The 20,701-nt window shown below is 40.7% G+C and overlaps 1 protein-coding gene across 1 annotated transcript in view; it reads left to right on the top strand.

Annotated features, from left to right (window-relative positions):
* The window catches only part of LOC144270147 (arylacetamide deacetylase-like), a 33,333-nt gene extending 12,843 nt beyond the window's left edge, over window positions 1-20,490 (top strand). Inside the window, exons 2-5 of the mRNA XM_077826404.1 lie at window positions 9,568-9,790; window positions 11,915-11,984; window positions 17,104-17,275; window positions 18,540-20,490. Of these exons, the coding sequence (XP_077682530.1) occupies window positions 9,568-9,790; window positions 11,915-11,984; window positions 17,104-17,275; window positions 18,540-19,148 (1,074 nt within the window). The 3' untranslated portion in view covers window positions 19,149-20,490. The remainder of the gene's footprint in view (window positions 1-9,567; window positions 9,791-11,914; window positions 11,985-17,103; window positions 17,276-18,539) is intronic.
* The last annotated feature ends 211 nt before the right edge of the window (window positions 20,491-20,701 follow it).

Below are 20,701 nucleotides of genomic sequence, written 5' to 3'. Positions count from 1 at the left end.
CAAACAAGGTCAGCTCCCAGACTACTGCACTGGGCAGCACAGCATGGGGAGGAGGTGACCAGCCCTCTGTGGACAAAGAAGTGGTTTGGGACTATTTAGAAAAGCTGGAGAAGCACAGGTCCATGGGGCCAGATGCTCTGCATCCGAGAGTGCTAAAGGAGTTGGCGAATGTGATTCCAGAGCAATTGGCCATTATCTTTGAAAACTCACGGCAATCGGGGGAGGTCCCGGACGACTGGAAAAAGGCTAATGTAGTGCCCATCTTTAAAAAAGGGAAGAAGGAGGATCTGGGGAACTACGGGTCAGTCAGCCTCACCTCATTCCCTGGAAAAATCATGGAGCAGGTCCTCAAGGAATCAATTCTGAAGCACTTAGAGGAGAGGAAAGTGATCAGGAACAGTCAGCATGGATTCACCAAGGGCAAATCATGCCTGACTAATCTAATTGCCTTTTATGATGAGATAACTGACTCTGTGGATGAGGGGAAAGCAGTGGATGTGTTATTCCTTGACTTTAGCAAAACTTTTGACACAGTCTCCCACAGCATTCTTGCCAGCAAGTTAAAGAAGTATGGGCTGGATGAATGGACTATAAGGTGGATAGAACGCTGGCTAGATTGTCGGGCTCAACGGGTAGTGATCAATGGCTCCATGTCTAGTTGGCAGCTGGTATCAAGTGGAGTGCCCCAAGGGTCGGTCCTGGAGCCGGTTTTGTTCAATATCTTCATTAATGATCTGGAGGATGGCGTGGATTGCACTCTCAGCAAGTTTGCAGATGACACTAAACTGGGAGGAGTGGTAGATACGCTGGAGGGTAGGGATAGGATACAGAGGGCCCTAGACAAATTAGAGGATTGGGCCAAAAGAAATCTGATGAGGTTCAACAAGAACAAGGGCAGAGTCCTGCACTTAGGACAGAAGAATCCCATGCACCGCTACAGATTAGGGACAACTGGCTAGGCAGCAGTTCTGCAGAAAAGGACCTAAGGGTTACAGTGGACAAGAAGCTGGATATGAGTCAACAGTGTGCCCTTGTTGCCAAGAAGGCCAATGGCATTTTGGGATGTATAAGTAGGGGCATTGCCAGCAGATCGAGGGACGTGATCGTCACAATAGGTATAGATCACATTTCTATTTAAAATTGACAGCATGGTCCAGACTGCTGGCGTACTTCTATGGTTGCCTAGGCCACAAACTGAAATGAAGCGTCCTCAAATTGAAGAGCTCTATTAAGAATACTTCGATAGCTTTAATCTTTTGATACAGTTTTTTAAATCTTAATTGTCATCTTTCAGGATTATATCTTGTGAAACTGTAACAAATATAATAATGTGATCTACTCTGTTACTAATTTAGTCTGTTGCTAATGTAAAGTATACAAAATAGGAAAAAGGGTAACAGAAGAAGTTACATCATAATTTTGCAAAAGTTTGTGGTTGACTAGCTAATTAGCTGCTGGCATTACTCAATCTCCTGGGTGTGAAAAATAGAAGCAGAATGTGCTGTTTGATTATCTTTTTTTAAAAACTCTGACACCTGTTTTATGCCAAAAATTCTGGGCTATGCATGAATTTATATAACATCTTTGTTATTAATAAGCTCCATATTTGCTGTGTTGCAACTGCAAAAGTATATCCACAGTTTGGTTTTTAATTGCATTAGTGGAATCTGGGCCTACTTGTTGACGAAGGCCCTTGGCAAATGTTGTGCTATCTTTATCACTCATTCTGTGTTCCTTTCTGATATAGCTTTTACTGCAACATATTTATTCCGATTTGCAATTGCATTTAAGAAATTACACTTCAGACCTATACCTTGCCAATGAGAAATTTAGCTGAAACACATTTTTGAAGTTTGCTCAAGAAATTAAGGTATTAATTTCAATTAAATGGAATTAATACATTTAACTGGTTACACCCATTAGAGAATTCTCAAAGCTGATACTTGAGTCGTGGAGACTTTTGTTTGAAACTTCAGTTAGGTTTAAACATCCTCAGATAGTGATAAGAATAAAGCAATCAAGTTTTGGTGAGCCACATTTGAGGTTTTGTTTTGGATCCATCACTCTTAATTACACCTTTAGCTTTTAGTACAGGGAGGAAAAATGTAAAGGCACACACTACCCTCTCCCTGGTGATAGAACCCATGGGAGAAGAGAGAGCTCCAGAAACTCCATTTGGCTCACCTTGCGGAGATCTTGATGCATGCTCTCAACAATGGGAGAGATTTGAGAATGGGAGAGAGAGAAGGTTTAGCCTCTTAATCCTGCAGATCCTCTGGACCAAATGGAAAAGGAAGCTGGAAACCTGCAGAGTACCAGCTGTTCTGTTGTGTTGCTCAACCTCCTCAGAATTTCTGGCAGCGTAGCTCCCTCAGAGGAAATGCACTCATTGCCTCTACTTGATTGGCATGTTCAACTGCCCATCTTGAGAGAATAGCAGATGCTTAGGGGACAGCATAAGCTTCAGAGAGGAGGAAAATGCCACAAAGAGACCATTGCCCAGTTTCTGCTCAGACCTCTCTCAGAAACCCTCCAGAGGCCCTGCAGTACGGAGTTGTTTGGCATAGGTGTACTTCTGTGGGTCACAGTGAGTGAAGCAGTATGAAGTTAAGGAACCACTATTTCTCCTCTGCTACTGTTCTGGTGTTTTTTATCCATTTTAATGTTATTTGCTCCAGTGGAATGAAGCAAAGAGCTCTTAAATATGAAGTCTGTGGGCAGATTTAAAAAATAAACTGACTATAACCTGAGACGCATATGATCTTTCTGAATTCTACTCTAAATACAATTCACAACAAGGCCTTGCATTTCTATACAGCTTTCTCCATCAGCTTTAATTCTGCATTTTAACTAATTCTTTATAATTCTGGGGTTTAACATAGCATCAAATAAACTTCTACCTTTTTAAAAAGGTGTCACTGGAGAACACTCTTTTGAAAATTAAAGTTTATTAAAAATCCAACAAAGGTACCTCTTCATGTGTATTTTACCACTGGCAGAATCCTAGAAATTAAAGACAGAAAAGTCCTGTTATGTGATCTTATTCAATCCATCTGCCAACACGGTATTGCTTTCTTCAATACTCCTGAGCTTTGTTAAATGATTTGGATTAAACCCATCCAATTATTGAAAACCATATCTTACTATTAAATCAGAATATGTGATGGTGGATCGTTGGGTCTATTTAGTAACATTAAAATGTGAATCTAAAATAGCTCCACAAACATCAGTGAAGCTGCATGGATTTATGTTTGTAGTAATTGAGATCAAACTCTGGCTTGCTGGGCTAAATTCAGCAGTGACTTAAATAGTGATGCAAAAGTTGCATGTGTGGTATAAATTGATTGTAAATGTGTAAGTGGCAAAAGTGTCACTTGCACAAAATGCCAGATCTGTGTACGTGTAAAATGAGTAACTTACATTTGAGGATGTGGAAGTTGCTGTGTAGCAGGAAAAGTAACAACCTGAGGGTATAACAACATTGGAGAGGCCTTCATTCTGCCAGAGGGATGCTTTTTCTGTGACACTTCTCTTCAGTCCCCTTTGCACGTAAGTTACTCATTTTGCACATCCAAGTTAGTATAAATGACACTATTTTATTGCTTACACCCAAATTTTGTATGTCACTGCCAAATGTGGCCTGTTACCTACTTGCAGGTTACTTGGGTATCATCAGTAATTGGTGTCTAGTTTTCCTAATACTAGAACTATGGTGATGTGGTTGATACCAAACTTCCCTTGGGGCCAAGGTCAATGAAGCACTTGTCATTCCTGTGAAACAGGTCATGGAAGGCAGTTCCATTTTCAGGAGATGCAGAGAGCCAGGAGGGTTCATGGTCTCCAAAATTGTAGCCCACCTACTCCCCCTAAAATGATGATGTTGCAAGTAACATTTGCAGTAGGAAACTCTTGGAGTTTCTTCTCTTCTCCAGCCCCTTCTTGTGGGCATTTCTCATAATATGGAAAATCTGATCCAGATTACATAGACTAAATTATATAAAGTAGTGCTACCTACCAAAAGGATAGTCAGTTATTAAAATATAAATCCAATAAGTGAGAGGAGAGAACAAAGTGAAAGAGAATAAGGAAAAGTACTGACAAACTGCACTTTTGGTCACACAACTGCACAACCACCACCCCTGGGTCAATGAAAACAAGATGGAGGAAGGGAACCTCTATATAATTCTTAGCATGAGTTCTGCTTTCCAGATCATATATTAAACTTTCACAATAAACTGCAAATTCTGCTACTTGCATGTAGCATGATTATGGGGGACACCATTTTCCAAAGTTTAGTAATGAAGGAGACAGTTAACTCACAACTAAGTTATTGCTAGCTGTCTCAGTGGCAATTAGAACTACACTGTAATGGCCACAAATCATTAATAATACTCACTTTACGGTCCAGACTATATTCGGGTCCTTCAGCTGAGAGAAAATACCAATAACTCATTGCCAAAATGTGCTACAATTTCAGGGAGCTGGCACATGATATGGAGACAGCATAATAATCACTCCACATAACTGAGATCAGAATCTGGCCCAATGTCTCTCCCTCAGCCGCCCCCTCAGAATCACTTGTGATAAGCCTTGTATGATAATGCTTAGATAGTGTCTAATTCTAAAAGAGGCTGACTTTAATTTCAGAAGCTGAATCCCTGATTTGCTTGCCAACCACTGTGGCATTGCTCTGTTATTCCATTGGTCATGTTTCATAATCTCATCATGTTCTTGCTAAACATTTTAAAGCAACATAAGAACTAGGTTTCAATATTTTTAAAACCCAGAGTTCCACTGGAAGGGGGGGTAGGGAGGAAAAGCAAGTGGAAGAAGAAACAAGCCAGAGAAAACACAAGACAGATTTTTTAAATAAACTTATATCCTCTCTGTTTACACTGTGCATTCAGAAACAGCACAGAGGAAACTTTACATCTGCTGTACCTGAATGTTTGATTTTGGAGAGATTAGTTGTAGGATGTGTGTGTCAAACACAATGAAGAGTAAATAGGAATGCTATAGCTGTGACTGACATAAATACTTTGACAATTTATTTGTGAAAACCCTGGCTTCTGAACTGAGATGTTAGACTGGTAGTGAGCAAAGAATGTGAAATATCCTGTGCTTACCACTGACCACTTCAGCTGGAGAAACCTGTTTGTTTTTTCAAAAGACGTGTGACATAACTGAGCTACTGCAGAAAATTCAGAATGTTTACATTTATATTCATGTGGTATGGCAGAGAAAGGGAAACATCATGACTGTGGCCTTTCCCCAACTGTTACACCAGTGCTGTTACACCCTTATCAGTCCCAGCCTTAGATGAGCTGGATAAATTTCATTCCCTCTGTCCATCTGGGATGGCAGTTCTGCTGGCACTTTTCAGCAGGATAAGGAATAACTCTGGTGTCTAGATATTTCTATCAAAATCTACTGAACTGGCTTATAAAAATGGAAAGTAAATTGTCTTACCCTTCTGAGGAATGGAATAGAATACAAAGTAGCTGATGCATTCATTATCCCAGACAGAATTGGAAAAGTGACAGAATAATGGGGAAAGGGCACACAGGGGCACTGTGATGTATATTAGAGATGTTTCGGATCTTATTATTCATGCCCTGTGGTTGGCAGACTACTTAAATCAGGCAAAGAGAGCATTACACTAAAGGCAACATTGAATCAGCACCACAGGTAGCGTTCAGTCAGTGGTTCTCTGCAGGACTGGGGAGAAAAAATCCTGTGTATAACACATGATTGGCAAGGCAGAAATAGAATGCTGAAACAGAGTCAGCCTGGCTGTCATGAACTTTGTCCCAGCATATAACCTTACAGGAGTTACACATGGAAACATAGTGAAGAATCACATAATTCTTTGCAGTACTAACGATATATATATTTCTAAAATCAACTTCTAAAGGCTTTTCAAATGTTCTAGAAACATTACCATACACATACTTTAACTCTCTGAACTAGCAGCAAGAATGCTGTGACCTAAACTTGCATTTCATCACTAGATTCAACCACCTCTTTCAGAAGATTAGATATAACATCTAAAGAACAGCAAGGGCATACATAATACTGTGTACACTTTTCTAAAAGTGTACACAGGGAGAATTTTAGGGTTGTTCTCCGTCAAAGGTTGGGTCTCCAAAATCCTCCCGGCTTTTGAAGCCATTTAACTGAATGTGAAAGAAATAATGTATTGTCTAAGATTGAGAGAGGACATACACCAATCCCATAACTAGATACCCACAGACCTTCAAAGCAATGATAAAGGTGATGTGTGCTGAAAAGTATGTAGTTCACCTGCTGGGTTTAACAATCCTTGCACCAAAATGAAGAGAGTGTTTTCAGATAAAACATTTTATCAACAAATGCCAATTTGTGAAACCCAAAACTTTTTGTGGAAATGGAAAGGTTTTGGCAAAAAAAAAAAAAAAAAAAATTGGGAAGGTTTATCAGATCCAGGATGTAATTTCTGGTCAAAACAGGAAGGAGAGAGAGTGACCCCTAGGTACCCAATAATCCAGTGGTAAGGTTGTTCCCGTGAGATATGGAAGAGACAGGGTCAAGTCCCTATTCTGCCTCATTTGGAGCAGGGACTTGAATGTATGTGTCTCACACAGAGAGTTTTGTTCTGCACCAAAACAAAAACAAAAGAAACCTCCCAATTTTTCATGCAATGAAATCCTTGTTTTCCTAGTTAGGAGTAAACTTTAGTCCTTCATATCTGCTTTCCAAGACCATGCGGAATAGCTCTGTATATTCACAGAAGATGTGTTCCAACTGGAAAGCCACCAAAACTCACAGGAAGTACACTGTGAAGGCAGACTGCTCCTCAGCACCTCTATGCCACAGTGATTGTGCTACGGACGTTTTGTGGGAACCCCCAGAGAGGGGGTGAACTACAGAAGAAGCAGTGAAATTAGCCCAACTTTCCCTTGAACTGGTGGCAGAATTTTAACAAGACATTCCTATAAGACCCCAAGTGTCTCTTCTAGCATGTTGCCGCTCTCCCTACCTCCACCTGTGTAGGAAAACATCTATACAGAGAAGCTTCAGTGGTGTCTGGTAACAAGGGGAGCATAATTATATGGCTCCCAATACCGTAATATCTGAACTCCCCACAGTCTAATCTATTTATCCTCACAACACCCTGGGGAGTTAGGGAACTTCTTTATTCCCCTTTTCACAGACTGGGAACTGAGGCACAGAGACACTAAGCATCACAAGAAGACTGGTGGAGCAAGAAGTTAAACTTGGTACTCCTGAGTCCTAGGGTAGTGCCCTAAGCACTGGAGCATCCTGCCTCCCTGCTTTTCCCAGCTAAGAACAACATGCCTTCCCTTTTGGCAAACATTGGTATCCACCAAACCAGAGGCATATCCACCATCATGAAGTCCTTCATTCTTAATTTCCTCCTGTTGTGGGGAACAGAGACTATTTCAAACATTTGGCAGTTACTGATTTATTGTTAACCAATTAACCAAAAAGCGTCATAGATTTTAAGATGATTGTGATCAACTAGTTAGTACTGCACTATATCCTGGTCTTCTACTTGCTCCTGCAATGGAACCTCAGGGGCAGCCCCCTCAGCAACAGCCGCTAGTACTCCTATTACTCCTAAGGCCCCCAGTGGCACAGATCCATTAATTAGCAGTTTGACTTTAAGCAAGGTTGATATAGTTTCTAATTATTAGATCCATATAATCAGCGGAGGATGAAGTCCATTGCTGACCACTGTCAGCTGTACCATTAAAACAAAAAACAAACAAAAAAAAGCCCCAAACCAAGACCATAATAGCATGTTGCCTGCTTTCAGATATCTGGAAGCTATGGATATTTTTAGATCCAATGCCAGTTCTGTTTGGTTTGTATTGTTAAGTTACTCTTTTGCTGTGTCATTGTCCATAAAGTTTTTGTGTTTGCATGTAATAAAAAAGACAGTGCTGGTTCTGGGCAGTTAAGTAAGTCAGAGAGATTTATGGTTCGGAATTTCATTTTAAACACTCCTGGGGGTTGAAACTGTCCTAACAGATAAGCTTCCAAGAGCTATTTAAAATCTATTTACAGAATGTTTGGAGGGAGAAAGAATGTGGGCTGATATGTTTCAGGCACTGTGGGATGCTGGTAGTGAAAGGTTATCTACTGGATCTTCTGTTTCTTTTCATCTGCATTCCTAATAACAGCAGTAGTGTTCCCTCTCCCCTAATATGAATCTACAAAGCATGGAATGTTCCCACACGGGTAAGATCCAAAGGCAGCAGCTCCTTTATGACGATTGCTGCAGAATACTGTATGTATTAATAAGGAAGGGCTACTTTTGATGGAGCGATTGAGTGAACTAGCCTCTTTGTCTCTCCAACCCAGAGGGAATTTCTTCTCCTGTCAGAGAAGGTATGGCTTCATTTAAAATTCCTATGCCTTTTGGGTATGGAGGAGAGAGCCACCAAAAGTCTCCCTATAAATTTCCTGCTGCTACCTCAGGAAGGAGAAAAGGCTTCCACTGGCCACATCTTCCCTCTTATCCTGTTGGCATAGAAGGCCCATCTCACTTGTAATTTGTTTGTTTTTGTATTGATTCATGTGGTATTTTTGTGCATTGCTACAGAAATGAAGGTATAAAACATGTAATACATGTAGACAAAATAAAATAAATATGCAGGACCATATTGTACCATCATTTTTTAAGCAGAACTACAATGAAATCAGTAAAGAGTTTGCCTTCATAACTGATGGTATAAAATGTCCCATGCTAATTAATATTCAAATGAAAGATTTGAGTTCAGTTTATTGTACATCCATTTTTGCCATTACAAGACACCATGAAAAGACAAACCATTTAAAATCAATATTTAAAAACAGAAAGGCTGCTTTGGTAGGGGTGTGTGTGTGGTGGTTGTTTTTGTTTGTTTTTTTAAAATTATCTAATTCTTAGGACAGTGATTTCCAGCCAGTGCCTAACAGTACTTGTCCTTCCATGTTTTGGGAGTAGGTGTCTGATCCTGGGGTCTCAAAAGGGCACAAATGAATACCAGACATCAGTCCAGTTCCAAGATCAACTCAAATCGTTGCTTTGTTTCGGGGCTGCAACAGCGCCAAACAGGCTGTTCCAGCAGACCAGGCTGCCGGGAGCACATCAGCATTCTAGCCACACCACCTTCACCCTAAAAGTCCAGCTCCTGCTCTCTGTCTTAATGGTAATATGCTTGTGCGCTGAGTGCTGGGGTTCTCTCTCTGCCCACCTTCCATTCAGTTATGAGTTTTGGAAGAGCCTAAGTTCCAATACAGATGACAGCTCAAAAAAGAGATGGGGGAAATAGTGGGCAGTGGGTGGTGCACCTGGGGACCTAGTATGGCAAACTGATACAGTGGCTCAAAAAAGTTGGCAACCACTAGTTTAGAGAATGAATTCAGTGGGAGAAGGATTAATGGCAAAACTCCTATTGACTTAAATAAAGCAAAGGACGGCCCTTATTGTACATAGCCTGTACTGTACAGGTAGGATTCAGTCTATACTTGATGTACTGATGTTAAAACTTACTTTGTTTTCATTTCCTTTGACTTTAGGCTGAGTTTGCTGAGTGGCTGGGTCTGGTGCACTACATGGAAGTTCTGATGATGATCACAAGTATAGAGTATACTGCACCAATATCAGATGAAAATGTGACTGTCACTGACACAAAATTTAACAATGTTCCAGTCCGTTTGTATGTACCCAGGAAGCAATCCAGTGGGCTGAAAAGGGCAGTGATTTACATTCATGGTGGAGGCTGGTGTGTAGGAGGCTCAGGTAAGTCCAAGGACCTCTTCTTTTCACTAACAAGAGTCTTGTACAAAAGGTCTCACCTACTGTTGTAAGGTGTTAGTTTTTTGTATACGATATTGCCTTCTAGTCACTGGCCCACAAAAATGATAAGGGACCTGCTACTAATCACAGTTGTAATAGCTCGCTTGTAGCTCAGGTGACACAGGTCAATGTCTTCTGAGGAGAAGAATAAAGGTTCTAGTTCCACATTCCTGTGTATATGATCACATAAATCTTATCTGCAGCACATGGATTTGTTACACAAAAAAACAGGAGAAAGGAGCAAGAACGGGAATAGCCAGGCCCCTCATAAGGGAGAAGAGCATCTAAATGGGGAAGTCAGGTGCCTCCCAAAGGAGGAAATCCCTATGAAAGGCTGACCCACAGATGGGACAGTGTTCATGGTGGAGCCTCATGGGGAGGGAGAAGTGTCCATCACAAGGGAGGGACTGAGTTTCTCTTGGGTTAACTGTGAGTGATGGGTGAGTGTTCAGGGGAATGGGCTGAGTGCAGAGGAGAGAAGTGTCCTGGAGTCATCGGGATCTCACAGGGGAAAGCGCAGAGACAACACAAGGGAAAGGAATGGGAGGTAGAGAGGAGCTCTGGCTACCAGATGCTTCTCCACATGATTCTGCTGTCTCCAGAGGAGGAGAGGGAAAGCAACCACCATCCTCTCTGACAACCTAGAGGGCAATCTGGTATCTTTTGCCACCTAAAGTGTATTTTGATTGGCCCAGATCCTAAGATTCCCCATGCCTTTTAAGAATGACCATAGAGAGAAAATGGGAAGAAATCAAATGGTGCAATGCAGAGGTTGTTAGGCCCTTATGATTACTTTACATCATCTGATAGAAGGTACATATTCAGAATGCCAGAATTAGGAAGCATACCTAACAAGTGAATGTGTAGTATATATTGGAGGGTCCCCTTTTCCTCACGAGAAGACAGAGTTATGCATTAACTTATATGTTACGTTTCTTTCACCACTGAGGGTGATTTTAGTACTCTGCGTGTAGGAAAGGCCTGAATTAAGAGATCATTTTCAGAAATTAGAGCAAGAGCCCTGTCTGTCTTGTGTTTTCACTGGCAGGGAAAATGTGTTACAGAAAAAAGAGAAAAAAAGTTGTTACTGCACTCGCTTCTTCAGGTACCACTGCATTAATTGTATTTCTTCATGTCCGTCATGGTTCCCCTGGGGTGCTATGTTATATAAATAAGTCCAAACCACATGTGTAATTTAAAAGGGTCTCTTCCATTTAGGGAAATCTTTTCCTATCAGTTCGGCATTTCTGATGCTGTGCATTCTCCTGGAAGAAGGAAAAGTAGATCTCTTTTGTTTCAGTTAGCTATTGGAGACTATCTCCCTGCTTGTTTTTGCTTAGTCTTCTTCCACATTACTTCCAACAAGGCATTTTAAAATGTTTTAATTTTTTGTGCTGTGCGTTTGCTAGTATTATTTAATTGGAATGATTTCTCTTGTCTCTCACACTCACACCCAGTCATGTTTTCCCTCATCGCAAACATTGTCTGCTTCTTCTTAATGTACTTTATAATCATTTATTACAGTCATTAAATTACCATTTTAGGATGAGCAGCCAAACTGGCATCACAAACAAAAGCATCTATGGCTTAAATTCCTAATGATCACTAAATAGCTTACCTTGCATTGCTCCCTATGTACTAGGGAGGGTGGTTGCTAGTCTGCCAGAGACTTAGACAAATTTCTCATCTCTAACACACATGCAACCCCTTTAATTTCAGCATGGTTGCACACATGTGACTGAGAGATAAATCTGCTCCTCCTCGGTGTAATTTTCATTCCTTTTTTGTCTGTCATAAAATCCAAGCTTTCATGAGTTTAAATAATACATTGCTCTTTCATGGATGTCTTCTTGGATAGTGTTCAAGCAACAGTTGAATCATTTGTTTACTTTGTGCTTCTCGATAAAGTTGATTGTACAACAGTTGAATTGCATTGCTGTGAAGGCACTGAACTGTGGAGATTTTGGAAATGGACCAGAGGACTTCTGCCAAGAGAAATGTGGAGCTGTTTACGTATTTGTGTATAAGTGCAATCAAATATGCTTTAAGTGACTTATTTCATTTCAGCCATGGAGCCCTATGACCTCCTGTCAAGATGGACGGCAAACGAGCTAAATGCTGTTGTCATATCAGTCGAGTAAGAGCGATTCTGTTTCTAGACTGAATTAGGGGTTGGGATAAATGATCCTTTGTTTACTATATATTTGTGTTTTGGGGGTGTGTTTTATGTGGTTAACGATAATTACTTGTAAACAAAAACTGCAAAGATTTTAAGAGTGAACACTCTCCTGGTGGTGGTGCGTCGGTATTCTTTTGTGAGGGGGGTGGGTAGCTAAACTTCTGCTCTGTACCCTGTGCAAGGATAATCTCTACTTCTCCAGATGTGCCCAGCCCATAGTTATAGGCACTTTCTATTTAGGACAAATCTTCCCTGCAAAAAAGTGAACAGACAAGAGCCAAGTCCTGCAGATCCCTTTCCAAGGAATAGGTGAGGAAGGAAAAGAGCAGCACCTTTCCTGAATGCTTTCCCTTCTCCTTCCAGAGGGTCTGATCCAAAGCAGCTCATTCAAATAGCTGGAAAGGCTTGCATGGAATCCACACCTTTATAATATGGATTTGTGCAGGAAATGGCCTAACTTGATTATCATGCACATTGTGTAAAGAGTTGTCACTTTGGATGGGCTATCACCAGCAGGAGAGTGAATTTGTGTGGGGGGGTGGAGGGTGAGAAAACCTGGATTTGTGCTGGAAATGGCCTAACCTGTTGCTCACTTTAGATAAGCTATTACCAGCAGGACAGTGGGGTGGGAGGAGGTATTGTTTCATATTCTCTGTGTATATATAAAGTCTGCTGCAGTTTCCACGGTATGCATCTGATGAAGTGAGCTGTAGCTCACGAAAGCTCATGCTCAAATAAATTGGTTAGTCTCTAAGGTGCCACAAGGACTCCTTTTCTTTTTACACCTTTATAATGCCATTACAAAGTGAAATTAAATTATGTTGGCTTGTGCAGGGGGGAGGTAGGGTTGCCAATTTGGTAATATTTAAAAACTGGACACTCTCCGGCCCCACCTCTTCCACCCCAGGCCCTGCCCCAGTCCACTCCTCTTTTCCCTTCCCCCTCATCGCTTGCTGCTTTTCCCCCTCCTTCCTGCATGCCCCACTCTCCTCCTGGGTCAGGAGAGACACCCCTGCAGAGCCAGGGCTCGGAGCTGCAGCTGCCCAATCCACATAGGAGGCAGTCCCGGCTGAGCAGGGGCAGGTGCGGGTGATGACCCAGTGCCTCCCCACCTCCCTCTCCCACAGTAACCAGACTTTGGGTGTCTGGTCAGTGGAGCTGACTAGACGCTGTCAGGTTCCCTTTTCGACCAGACATTCTGGTTGAAAACTGGGCACCTGGCCACCCTAGGGTGATGATGGGATAAGCTGATTTTCAATTAGCTCAGTATTTTATTTAGTTGTGTCTTTGTCTATTAAAAAGAATGGGTCCATGTTCAACAGGCATATACAATATGGGGGAAAATCAGCTAAAGTTTGGAAGCCATTTTTTGCACCTTTTAAAAGGCATTTGAAGCTGCTCTGTTTCTCCTTTTTCATTTTTATAACTTTGAAATATACAGTTTGATTTTATTTAGAAAATTGCGACTCTCCATTTTAACCAAGTTCACACCAGGAATAGATTTTTTTATAGCTGAATTCTATATCCTTGAAGCAAGAGATTTATCACAGGAACTCCATTACTAGGGTGTTGGGCATAGTAGAAAAGCCTACACCCAGATCACTCATTTCTGCAGAAAAGTCCATGGGAAGTATTGCAGAGGAAGGAAGTTTCCATGATCTGCTTACTGAGTCTCTCCCCACTACACTTGCCAGGCTGGTGCAGGGGAGTGCAACATGGCATTTCCCTCCCCAAAAAAAGACTGCAATGGCAACCCCAAACTTGATTAAACCCCCATGTATTCATGTGAATCTCTAGAAATCTGCAAGCGGCCAGTGCTATCTGTGTGGAGGCCCTGTGCTCTGTAATAGGTCTGACCCAGGCAGTACCCCACCCCTGTTCTTGGCAGTGCACATCCATTATATTTAATGGTATAAGTAAAGCATAAGAATGGACATACCAGATCAGATCAATAATCCATCTAGCTCATTATCCTATCTTCAGACACTGGTCAGTACCAGAGACTTCAGATGGAATGAACAGAACCGGGCAATTATCACATGATCCATCCCCTGTTGTCCAGTCCCAGCATCTGACAGTCAGAAGCTTAGGGACACCCAGAGCTTGGGTTTCCATCCCTGACCATTTTGGCCAATAGCCATTGATGGATCTATCCTCCATTAACTCATCTAATTCTTTATTGATCCCAGTTGTACTTTTGGCCTTCACAACATTCCCAGCAATGAGTTCCACAGGTTGACTGTCAGTTGTGAAGCAGTACTTCCTTTTGTTTTAAACCTGCTGCCTGTTAATTTCATTGAGTGACTTCTGGTTCTTGTGTGCTGTGAAGGGGTAAATAACACTTTCACTTTCTCCACACCATTCATGACTTTATAAATCTCTTTCATTTCCCTCCTTAGTCCTCTTTTCCAAGCTGAAAAGTCCCAGTCTTTTTAAACTTTCCTCATATGGAAACTAATCGATACCCCTACTAGTTTTTGTTGTCGTTCTCTGTACTCTTTCCAATTCTAATATATCTTTGTTGAGCTGGAGTTACCAGAACTGCATGCAGTATTCAATGTGTGGGTGTATCATGGCTTTGTATAATGGCCTTATGATATTTTCTGTCCTATTGTCGATCCCGGTCCGAATGGTTCCAAACATTTTGTTTGCTTTTTTGACTGCCTCTGCACATTGAGCAGATGTTTGCAGAGAATTTTCCACAATGACTCCAAGATCTTTCTTGACTGGTAATAGCTAATTCAGACTCCATCATTTTGTATGTATAGTGGGGATTATATTTTCCAATGTGCCTTACTTTGCATTTATCAACATTGAATTTCATCTGTCATTTTGTTTCCCAGTCACCCAGTTTTGTGGGATCCTTTTGTAACTCTTCACCATCTGTTTTGGACATAGGCTGTCATATGTAATTACTTGAGATAGTTATGTAACTATACAATACCAATGCACCCACAGAACCCAAGGCCTGTGCATCTTTTTGAAAAAGATTGCCCATAGGAAATTCATTATTAATTGTCAAACATGGATTTTATTTTCAGATCACCATCCAAATGTTACTATCAGAGAGCCATTTGTAATGCTGAGCAAACCACTGATGACCATGGATGGCCTAATTACAGAAAACCTGCAGTACTGTGTATTAAGCACACAATAATGCAATCAATTGAAGACTACTTCTAGGATTGCCATTGTTTCCATACCCACCTCTTTGCAACAGGAAATTGGCTTGGCACACCAGACTCCACTGTAGTAATTACATTGTCTTGTAAAACTAACATTAAATTAACAGGCACTCCATTAGATTGTTAAAACTCATGTTAATCGCCTTATACTGTGAATCAAGGTTTCCCAGGCACCAACCCCAACTGTCAGCCATGGTGATGTGGCTGTTCATCAACCAAGGGATTAAGTTTTCCTCCACAAATACCCTATTTTTCTTTTAAAATACTCTGGATAAGAAATGAAGGGCTGGGACATTAAATTTGAAAGAGAGCAGGAGTAGGGAGAACAACAGCTCTGCTCTGATAGGACAGCATTTTACCCTGTGTTCCTGGATGCACTCCAGGGAAAGGATGCAAAGAGGCTCTTTGCTTTTTGCACACCTCTGCAGGCAGGTGAGCAGGATTAGAGGAAGCAATAGGAAGGAATGCATCCACCAATGATCTGTCACCCCAAGAGCCACAGCCAGGCAGCTTGAAGGTTTCCACTGCACATATGCTGCAGGCACTGACAACATTGTTTGTGCTGACTGTCTCTTTTAAGATCTGGACTAAGACTCAGTACACAGCCCATTCGACCAGGGCTCTTCTGAGCCATACTATCAATAGGCTGTCTCAGGGACTCACCATGGCACCAGCACCATTCATTCCCCGCCCCCCACCTAATTTCTAAAACGTCTTTAAAAATGTAAAATACTTTGAACAGTGACAATGGAAAATGGTGCCTTCTTACACAACAAATCTGTTCCCTGTGTGTATGTTCAGAGCCCCATCTGCTAACTTTAGTGACTGAAATAAATTTTTTGCTGATTTATTTTTTTTTTGCCTTCTGAGCCACAGTCTGGAAATAAATACAGTCTCCCCACCCAACAACTTGAACATAATGCATCCCTGCCCAGGACCTAGCCTGTCCTTCTGGTGTCTTCAGTGATGGACGAGTAGAGTGTTTCACAGTATTTTATGCATTTGGCTAGTTGTCTACTTGGGACAGAGTTGTGCTTTAACTCCCAATAGTGGCTTCATCATTCATGAACTTTGTTTAAATCAGTAATCACCCAGAGGTGATGGGATTTTTCTCCATGTTTTCTGTAGCAGCACAATTATTGTAATGAGTGATATATGCTGATATGCAATTATTTTCATTACACAGATCTGTAGAACAGTAACAATGCAATGAATACATTTACATAGCATTAGAATGTTCTCAAAATATGCGGGGGGGGAGGGGAATTTCTTTAATCACAATAACACCAAACCAATCATATTTAGTAGTACTTCTTACCACAACCCCTGGAACAGAGAGAGCATGATCGAAGTGAAACAAATCATTGTATATATTGTAGTCAGCTGGTAATTGCATAACAATGGAAGTTCATGGCTAATTTTGAATACATTAGGGCAATAACTACCAGGACCAGGATTTGTTTATATCTTCAGTGGAATGGAAGGAGAGAAAAACCCCACTGGCAAAATATTGCCATTTCAACTAACTCTGATGAAAACTTCATAGATTCATAGAATCTCAGGGTTGGAAGGGACCTCGGGAGGTCATCTAGTCCAACCCCCTGCTCAAAGCAGGACCAATCCCCAATTTTTGCCCCAGATCCCTCAATGGCCCCCCTGAACTCACAACCCTGGGTTTAGCAGGCCAATGCTCAAACCACTGAGCTCTACACGTGACCCCCAACGAACAAATTTCAACCTTTTAGTGTCAGGTTGAAAAAAAAAAATAGGTGGAAATGGTAAAATTTTGCTACTGGAATAATTGTGTGAATTTTCATGAAGATTAGCATCTTTAAAACGTGTTTGTTTTGCCAAGCAGCTCCAGCTAACCCATTTGTTTTTCTTCCCCAAAGGTACAGATTAGCACCTCTGCATCATTTTCCGGTTCAGTTCGAAGACGTGTACGCTGTCGTGAAGTTCTTCCTCCAAACCAGCGTTCTCGCACGCTATGGGGTGGACCCAAATCGGGTCTGTGTTTCAGGAGACAGTGCAGGAGGCAACTTAGCTGCAGCAGTGGCACAGCAGGTAGGTTGTTTATATTTTACAGATCTAGAGAGTCGTTCCGCTCATTTTCCTTACCGGGGTAATTGAGCAAAATAGCTCCTAAATCTAAACATCTTAAGTATCTCTGTTCATTAAAGAAAAATATGCCTCCCCGTTAGTTTTCATCTCTATTTACGGTGGTGTCGGTGAGAGCTGAATCAGACATAAGTGGGTAGATAGAAAACATCAGTTCTCAGGTTGGTGACTGTGGTTTTTGTATCTCAGATTGAACAACCTGCCTCAGCGCAATTTACGTGAGTTGCTCTTACTAGTGCTGCCACTTGATAACACTGTAGCAGTTACAGATAAACGCTGTAGCTGATGTCACAACGTGCTTGGGGGGCGCCTTCCAGATCTGCATACCCCCGGAGAAAAAAGCTCTACTTAATAATATAATAATTAGTCTCATCTCAAATCGTGCAGCCCTTATTCAGGTGAAACCCCATGTAATGGAGACTTTTTAAAAAAAAATTGCAGAATTTGGTCCATTTTGATTAAAGTGCTGCTGCAAAAGGTGATTAAATGTTTGTAACTGGTCAGTATAGTACAGGCTTGTAAGCAGGTTGTTCTGTTTAGTTAAGATATTCTGAACTGAAGTGAAGATGTTACTGCCCTGAGAAGAAATTATTTATATTTTGTAATGTTGCTGCTTTGCTAATCTTCCAAGTTCCTGGTGGTCAGTACAGCCGGGAGAAGGCTAGGATGACATTTAAACAACCATGATGTTGAATTCATTTCATATATTTTCATTTTGTTCTCCATGTGTTAAGGATGCATGAAAGCTCAATTATTAGAGCCCTAAATCTCTCCTCAGATTTAATAAGACAGAGTGGCTAAAGCTTATGTGGTGCAAAATAATTAATGAAGTCTCAAAAGTCTGTGCTTCATAAATCATGGATAGCATTTTTTTACTAGTTAGAAATGCACCAGTGACTTCTAATTAATGCCCTTTAAAGAAGAACATTTTCAGATGTATTATTTTCATTCAGCGCAAGAAAGAATATAGAACTATTTCTTTAATTAGCACTTTACATAGGAAAACCATTAATGTCATTCAAGATATTCTCAGAGCTTTTATACAACAGTGTAGTCTTGGGTGACCTTCCTATGAACTTATGCTTTTTATTAATCTGTTTTATTTTGCTTATACTGTAAAATAAACATATTCCGTTTCTTATAGGATCTTCAGTCACTGTCAGGGAACTGAAACTTTTAATTGATTGTGTAAACATTTTAATTTTTACAGCTGCTAGATGACCTGGAAGTTAAAGCTAAACTTAAGATCCAAGCTTTACTTTACCCTGCTCTTCAGACCCTTGATCTGGATTTGCCCTCCTATAAAGAAAATGAGAACAAGCCGATTCTGCCCAAGTCATTGATGGTCAGATTCTGGAGTGAATACTTTACTACTGATGTCTCTCTTAAAGAAGCTATGGCTTCCAATAGACATGTTCCTGCAGAATCAAGCCATTTGTTTAGGTTTGTAAACTGGAGCAATTTGCTGCCTGAAAAGTTTAAAAAGGATCATGTTTATGCCAGCCCCATTTATGGAAGTTCCAGGCTTGGAAAAAAATATCCAGGATTTCTGGATCCAAGGGCAGCACCACTCTTGGCTGATGATACCAAGTTATTTGGCTTACCTGTGACATATATCCTCACGTGTCAACATGATGTCTTGAGGGATGATGGAATCATGTATGTCTCACGACTTAGGAAAGTAGGCATTGAAGTAATACATGACCACATTGAGGATGCAATTCATGGGGCTCTAATGTTTATTACAAGTCCAACTGATTTAGCTCTAGGACATAGAGTAGCAAATAAATATATTGAGTGGTTAAATATGAACTTATAAAGTAAAAGAGGGTATTTAATGCATTTGGCTCTTATTCACTGGGTCTGTATTTGGGAAGAAAAGGGTCCCTGTTGAACATTGTGGATGTGAAAATGCCATACTGAAACTATACATTTCTCTACAATGTTTGGGTTCAGGTTGGCTTCTTGCCTACTCTGGCAGGTGACTTAGGCTGTCTCTAATCTAAGTGCTCTTTCATCACTGGGATAAAAAATCCAAGTACACTCGCCCTTACTGCCATCAGTTACTAGCCTTGAATTTCTCTACACAAGAATACAAGTTCCCCTGCCCCAGATCTTTTTTACATCTAACTACCACTCCCCACTCTGCCCTCTTCCTTCCTCTTTCCATTCTATAGGTTCTGCTGTTGACTTATCACAGCAAATCATACTCCCCGAAGTGTCTTTATCTTTCAATACTTCTCTATTACAATCCATGCCTCATAAGCCTGCATGTGTGCTGGCCCATCTTAGTGTCCTTCCCCCAGCCCTTGAATGGATATCAGTGGGATCACTTAACAATAGAATGTTTGTTGTAGCCTATTTAATCTCATCAGTGGTGGTCAGTTCCCATAGTCATCAGTGAGAAACGAGTCTGAGGTACAAGGGAAGGGTGGAGACAAATGGCAGTTCAGGGACCAAATTCCATGGCTGAGGTAAGGAAACAATTTTGTCTAAGCCTGAGAAGCTTTTGTGGCTGGCACTTGTGTGGGTATGTTTCTCCTCTAGGCAGCATTCAAGGAAGCAGTTGAAAACATAACTGAATTTGAATGGCTGTGAATATGACAGCTGTTATAAATATGTAATTAGGTTTTGGTGCCGTTATTAGACTTTGTCTAATCACATTCATTAACTTTTTTGTTTACTGCAAAAATAAAGTGTAATTTAACCGCATTGGATACTGTATCATCAAAACAAATAAAACGCTGAAGATTACAACCTTGCAATAACACCATTTTATGGCTTGTGTTTCTCTTATTACTCATTATATGGTAAGCCTTATGATTTTAAGTTAGCTGAACTTATTCCATTTGTATAGCACATTTTAAAATCTAGGCTTAGACATGATATGGACTCAAACAAGACACAAATCTCAGTCAGTCTATATTGCATGAATAGGCTTTAACACAAACATAAATATTTTGTACATTAAAAATAGTGTACTAAAGGTTTTGGAATCATGAAAAGTCACAACCCTGAGTTTTTGTTTGTTTGTACATGTGGCATCCATTTGAATATTTATTGATTTTGATGTGCTGGTAACATGCTGTATTTTCTCCCTAAGAAAAACACACGATCTTCAAGAAGTCGACATTTTTACAGCTATGTATAAAAACAGAATGTGTGTGCAATGATTATCATATTTTTCCTTAATTTTTCATTATTGTTATCAAAATTAAACTTGCCTTTGAATCCACCATGATGTACTGTACGTCTTTCAAACTTTGCATTTACAGAAGATTATAAAGAAGCTCACTTTGCATATATAAAAATAATCAATATAACCAGTTTGGGACAAATCCTATTAGATGATGGACCTCCAGTACTGATTTC

This window comes from Eretmochelys imbricata, chromosome 9 (assembly GCF_965152235.1).
Source record: "Eretmochelys imbricata isolate rEreImb1 chromosome 9, rEreImb1.hap1, whole genome shotgun sequence".
Taxonomy (NCBI): Eukaryota; Metazoa; Chordata; order Testudines; family Cheloniidae; genus Eretmochelys; species Eretmochelys imbricata.
This window is presented reverse-complemented; position numbering and strand designations above follow the sequence as displayed.